Source organism: Adiantum capillus-veneris, chromosome 22, assembly GCF_014529385.1.
Source record: "Adiantum capillus-veneris isolate H3 chromosome 22, ASM1452938v2, whole genome shotgun sequence".
NCBI lineage: Eukaryota > Viridiplantae > Streptophyta > Polypodiopsida > Polypodiales > Pteridaceae > Adiantum > Adiantum capillus-veneris.
Window position 1 is genome coordinate 2,009,599 of NC_140952.1, and position 6,579 is coordinate 2,016,177.

The window sequence follows — 6,579 nt, forward strand, 5'->3', positions numbered from 1 at the left end:
ACCTGCCTTTGCGCATTACGCCACCTCACAAACTGACATTGCAAACCCGCATGACAATCAACAGAGTCAAATGTGAGCTTGATGATGCTCACAGAGATCTATCAGACTGTAAACAAAACATTTAAGATCCACTTGTGACAACTTCATTCTGTTTGGCGACGAGCAAACCAAAATACTCCCAGTATTTCCTTGCTACAGTCTCACCCACCAATGACATGTAAAAGGTTGCTCTTAAGTGGCCAGTATTTAAATCGAAAAGCAAGAGAAAAGTAACATTCTGAACAACGCGAAAAGCCCTGCATATCCATACTTCACAATATACAAAGTCAGAGCAAAGATGCAGTACCATAGCGGTACAACCCACATTTAGGGCCTTTTCCCTTATGTACATGGGCAGCCAGAAAACCGCATGCACTTGTAAGACCCACAGCCAAGTTAGGCAAGATTTCAATATGCCGTGCGGAAGCTGAGACAGGAGAGGAGGTAAGCAAAAAATTCTCCTTCAAGTTGTACAAAAGTGAAAACTAACAAAGATAATTTCACAAACAACTGGATTGCAAATCAAAAAGCAGCAACCTTATCTGCTGATTCGATCTGTGATGCAATCTTTTCAAGTTGGCCTTTGACACTCATGTCAATAAGGCGGGATCCATCCTCACCAAACCTGACAATAAACCCAGCAATTATGGATGGGTCTATGATGTTTTTGAGCTTGACATTTTTGGATCCTGACATACTCTGCACCTTCTTGCCAATGAGAGAGAGTTGGGACTTATCCATCTCGATAGCAGATGTAACCAGAGCGACTTCCGTATCTGTGAGCTTGTTGTAGATGACCTCAAACTCTTTGAGGAGGTCTCTGAGAATGAGGGTGCGCTTCTTGGTGACGAGCAGATAAAGGAGGTTCGTAGTGGACGCTGTCAAGCACGCCTCCTTGCTAAGGGTCTTGATGACAGCCTTCTTATCATCATCCTTGACAACAGGACTAGTAAAGAACCTCCAGAATTGCTCATCCTTTGCAAAGGGGCCGACCTTTTCAAGGTCTGCAAAGATGGAGTCAAGATTTTCATCGCTTTGCCCAACGTCAGCAAGGGCGCTCGCATAACAATGTGCTGCAGACTTAGCCATGGCCACAACGCAAGCACGGCTTGCTCCCTTGCCATCGCCCACAACGCCCGCCTGCTCCAGCACCTTGGCCCTCAGACCTACATTGCTGCCAAAAAGCGGAGTGCCTCTCATGCGCACAGGCAGATGAGACGAAGCAGGGGGCTTACTAGACGCGGCCCTCACGCAGGGCGCAAGCTGCCCATTCACATTCACTGCCGAAACCCGTTGCTGCAGCGCCTCCATTGATTTTCCTTCTGCAAGCTTTTCCTGCTTCGCAGAGCGTGGGCGTCGACGGCAATGATCCAAATGTTCCGAGGCAACGGAGAGCTAGGCGAGCAGATCGAACCTTATCCAGGCTTGTTCCCTGTACATTTGTGGTCGTTATGTTACGCTCTATCCAGCCAAGCATAAAGCGGGGAGAGAGAGAGAGAGAGAGAGAGAGAGAGAGAGAGAGAGAGATGTAGCGAGCACATGCTACGGCCACTTTGGCGTTCGGTAGCAATAGGAACGGGACTGGCCGATTGCTTGATCGCGCACATGACGTGCAGAATCGGGCGTTCATTCCTGCCACTGTCCAGATGACGAGCTGCGTGCAGGGTGCAGAGTGTTGCAGTGAGCGCCACCTCAGTCGGCAGCATCTTTTACAGGCTCTGCGTGCATCCAGCTTCATTCCCACCAGTTGAACGCTCAACCGTTCACGTGAACATGTTGGGGGGGGGGGGGGGGGGGGGGGGTCAATGCGGTGAGGTCGGCGGCTGAACCGTTGCTTTGAGACAGGGGCGTGGCGGGCCTGGTTGACGTGGCAGGCACTTTTTGAACGAACGCCCTTCGTGAATGGTGCATGTGCGCACCATAAGAGATGTGAAGCGCACATGAGACGTTCAATCATACGTCCGATGGCAAAATGAACGCACCCTGCCGGTCGCCACTTTGCGCACATGAGGGTCTTCAAACAACGTTCTTTGCAACAAACGTATTGCTGATGTTCAAGGTGCAGAGCAGGGAGGAACCAAGGAGCGCCACGTTAGTGTGTAACAGCTTTTGTAGACGGCACAGTGATTCAGGCTCGCTCTCGCCATGCGAATGCAGGGAACGGTTGGTGAACGTGATGGGGGGGGAGGGGGGGGGTCCATTGCGATAGCACGGTGGCTAGTCGTTTCTCTTCGTGCAGGGGCGTGGTGGGCCTTGTTGAGTTGGAGCACCCTTTTTCACCCAACGTAGGGCACAAACGCCTCATGTGTGCAGCACGAGAGAGAGAGAGAGAGAGAGAGAGAGAGAGAGAGAGAAATCTTGCCTAAAACACAACGACCAGTTATCTTGGTCCTAAGATAGTGAACGTGTGACGTGGCTTTGAGATTCCACTGGTAGCTTAATTATTTTCACATGATCTTATTTCTTCTTGTAAAGCTCAATTAATTCATCATAATAAGAGGTGGAAGGCAAGCAAATATTCAATCAACCAATTAGGGGGATAGTTGGCACCCATTGTTATGTTGGATGCAATCTTTGTTTTGTCTTCTTTTAGTAGTTTCTTTCATATTTGGTACTTACTATTATTGTCAAATAAAGTTTTTATTAATTTTATTGTGATTATTGAGATCTTAATCTTGTTGGAAGTATTTGGGAAAGATCAAACAGCTAACAGGGGTATAAGAGCCTTGGAAACGCTCCAATTAGTTGTAGAAGCAAAGAAAAGTGCTCTCTTTTGACTTCATTAATTTGATTTCAACAACGGTTCATCCATGAAAGTCATTTCTAAGTGGTTGTTTTTCATAAACGTTTAAGCTTTCTCTTTCCAAAGACTGTCAATGACAACTATGTACAAAGCAGTTCAACAAACCAATGAAAGTAATTGAAAAAAAGTTATAAAAGCAGTTCATGCATCATTTATTCTACACAAAAGTTTTCAAAGTATCGGTTATAAATTACTAAGAATTCAACTCTACAATCTACGCCAAGGCTTCTAAGATCTTTACAAAGCAAGAAAAAAATTTCCAATTCCTTCTTCATACCGTTCTGAATTGATTTGAAGGTTACACATAACACTGGAGGTCTTCTTGGACTTTGTCAGCTCATTCATCAAATGACAATTTCCTCTTGTTTTCTTTTTCACTTCCTTTGAGTAACGCATATTTATGTACTTTTGAAATCTATTTATTCAATCTCTTTGGCTTTTCTTCAAAAAAAAAAGTCAAATTTTCTTGAATTATCAAACTATGGCTATCCATGGCTCTCGTGTTATAAATCAAAATATTAATATCCTAATTCAAGAGCTTGTAGCACAGCTGGGCATAATGTTCGTAGTCTCCTTGAACAACAACTGTAAAAATTACATCAACAAAGCTCTCCCAAATGCAATCATGAAGATCAAGATGATAAAGGAAACACAGTTATGACTTATCAAGGTGATTAATCACACTTTAGTTGCTCAAGGTAAGAGAACATAAAGTAAGATTTCTCAAAGGACTTTTACTTTTACAAAGTATGATGGAAGAAAGGATGCTCATATGCTTTTGTCTTGGTCATCTTCTTTCTATGACTACTATTAAAGGAGAAAATTTATGTCTACTAAAAATAATCAAGTGTGCAACAAATTAAATGATTGAATGTGCTTCTCTTTGGTGGAATGTAAACTCTAACAACAAGATAAACCAAAGACATGGAATAAGTTTCAAAGAATGGTAAATAAATACTTTATCTCTTATTAATAAAGAAAAGAGGTATGCATGGGGTACTCTTCAATCTATAAACACATGAAACTGTTACAAAATACACTAATAGGTTTTGACAAAGTCTAATTGCTTTTCAAAATGCAGAAAAAATTTCCTCACTCTAACTTCAAACAAAAGTGTGTAGGAGGTTTGGCATATATTTTGTGTGCTTAAGTGAATATGTTTCATCTGTATACTTTGGAGCAAATTATTTCCTTAGCTCATGATATTGAAAACGCTACACAAAGAGATCAAAATCAAAAGTTGTGTATGCTCCAAAGGACTTCTTGTTTTCTTTTCCACGACATGCGGTTTCAACTACTTCACAACCAAGGGCATCTAATGGCAACGCCGATCAACCACATCAATTTTATAATCAAGCTCAATAACCAAACAAGTCAAATAGCAGTCCAAAGAATGGTACAAAATAATGCTTCAAATAATGTTTTCCAAATCAGGTGTTCCTATCTTCAAGTCTTTGAATAAAGCTCCACAAAGTCACAATAGTAAAACAATAATGGATCGAAGAACGATAAATCCAATTTAAAGATTATTTTTTGCTACCAATGTCACAAGATGGTGCATACAACTATTTTCCCCATCATAAGTCAAAAACTTCTTCACACTTCAATAAGGGATTTCAAGACAATTACAAAGTTCAAGTAGTCAATATAGAGACAAAACAATGTAGATGATTTTGATGTGGCGAAGATGAGAAACAAGGTAACTTAATGGTCAATATAAGATAAATAATCATACTTCTGAACTACATAGTCTTTTAAGTATGTAAGCAAGATTATTGCATGATGATCTGGAAGCACCTGTAATTTTATTTCTACATATATTTTATACAAATTGAAATTGAATATGATGCCCATAAACTTTGAAATGAGAATACCTCTTATAGAAACCAAATGAAATAATATCAACATGGTAAAATGTTTGCAACATTGCAAAACATTGATTTAGATTAAGGTTTGCCTTGGAGACACCATTCTTGTAATGAGAATGAATATTGGAATAAATGCTAATTGTTTATTATAGAAATTGGTTTTGTTTATAATGCATTGAGGATTAATATGATCACAAGGTACGATGTTGTTTAGAAGATTAGTTAGAGGCTAGGTAGATGATGCATTGGCAATGGCCTCAAGTATCAATGTTGACCAATTATTATCTCTATAGCAATTATATGCCTCTTATGATATGAATATCTTGTCAATTCCTTTGTTTACTCAAAGGGGATTTCACCAGCTATTTTGAGATTGATGCTTTGTTTATAAATAAATATGTAAAGAAGGAAGAAGCTCACTTGTGCATGGGGGAGATTACACCTAGTGCTCTCTGTGTCTCTTCTTTCCTCTCATCTCTACCTTCATACGCATGCATAGCACTCTGGTTGCATATGTGCACATGCCATGTCCTCTATCTCCCTCTCTCTCACTCGTGTGCTTCAATTGTCATAACGTTCATAAGTTCCAAGGTATGCAAGTTTCATTCATTGTGTGCATATATTAATTATGTGTTTTTGAAGAGCATCGTGCCTTTGATTATTATAGTGATATTAGAGCCGACTTCAAGTTTTTCAACTTCAAGGTTTCGGTGTGGGTTGTGTTTCCTTTTGTTTTCCAAGTTTTGTCTAACCTATAAACCTATTTGGTATGCTTCTAAGGTGGCATTTATGTGCTCAAAAACCTTGTTGACCAAGACCTAACCTCCAAATTAAATTGAAGATTCCTCAATCTTCATGCACGAATTCGGTTCTTTTTTTCACAATCTGTTGGACTCTTGCCTAAACTTTGAGCATGGAGTTTCCATTTTATTTCTTCACACCTTTGTCTTCTATCCTTTCAAGTCTCAGATGAAATTTGATGCTACCACTTGAGCCTTGGGTTTTGTCCTATTTTTACAATTTTTCATTTGCCCTAGTGACTACCTTCATGGGTATCATCAGCTCATGTAATGGAAATGGCCTATGAACTTTGAGAATAGCGGAATTAAGAGAATTAGAGTGAGCATTTTAGTGAGACTACTTTGAGAACATGGAGGGTGAACTTAATTAGCGGTCACAACATAACCATAGTACTTAATTACCTTGGCATGAACAATACTTTTGCAAGAGAGAGAGAGATTTTAGAGAACTTGACAACATTTGAGGACCACATTTATGTGGAGCCGGTCCCCTCTCCAATAGGCTTTTGTATTATAGATTCTCCCATCAAGAGAGACTTGGTACAATACAATCTGTGTTCCTTGTGACCTAGGTGATGCAATGAAGGTGGAAAGCTTCCTGCATCACGAACATAACATAAAGTTTGTAGAAAGCATTAACCATCCCCGGCCTCAGTCCCAAGGTCTCAAACACCTTCAAAGGTGGAAAGAGCTAGCGGGGAATGGGGGTAGGGAAGAGTTAGAAGAAACATTCATAGGAAAAAGAAATAGTTCCTCACCTATCATCACTCTTCTTTCTTAGCATACATAATAGCATAGTAATGAAGATGGAGAAGATGGCAAGCTTAAGCATTGGAGCATGGTTCTTGGTTGGATTTGCATTCCATAGCCAAGAGTGTTGGTGTAGGCTCTCAAATTCTCTACAAGGTTGGACCCCATGTGTCTAAGCATAGGGAGAACTTGACATGTGTCCTTGTGCCCCTTGAGGAAGGGGTGCCCTTTGGGTGAGTGAGAGGTTGGTCTAACTTTCCCCTAGCTTTGGGGCTCGCCCCCTCCTTTGTAGGGCATCTCTTTGACTCAAGCTCCTCAA

At 40.9% G+C, this 6,579-nt stretch overlaps 1 protein-coding gene across 1 annotated transcript; it reads right to left on the reverse strand.

Annotated features, from left to right (window-relative positions):
* Nucleotides 1–283: 283 nt before the first annotated feature.
* Nucleotides 284–1,516, reverse strand: LOC147428843 (ATP synthase subunit delta, chloroplastic-like). The gene has a single exon (XM_086495221.1). It carries the CDS (start codon nt 1,348–1,350, stop codon nt 562–564), a length of 789 nt encoding a protein of 262 aa, XP_086351347.1. The 5' UTR covers nt 1,351–1,516; the 3' UTR covers nt 284–561.
* Nucleotides 1,517–6,579: the final 5,063 nt, after the last annotated feature.

Bases quoted from the DNA above. Each gene is read 5' to 3' on its own strand.
- LOC147428843 (XM_086495221.1), bottom strand. From the start codon at position 1,350: ATGGAGGCGCTGCAGCAACGGGTTTCGGCAGTGAATGTGAATGGGCAG.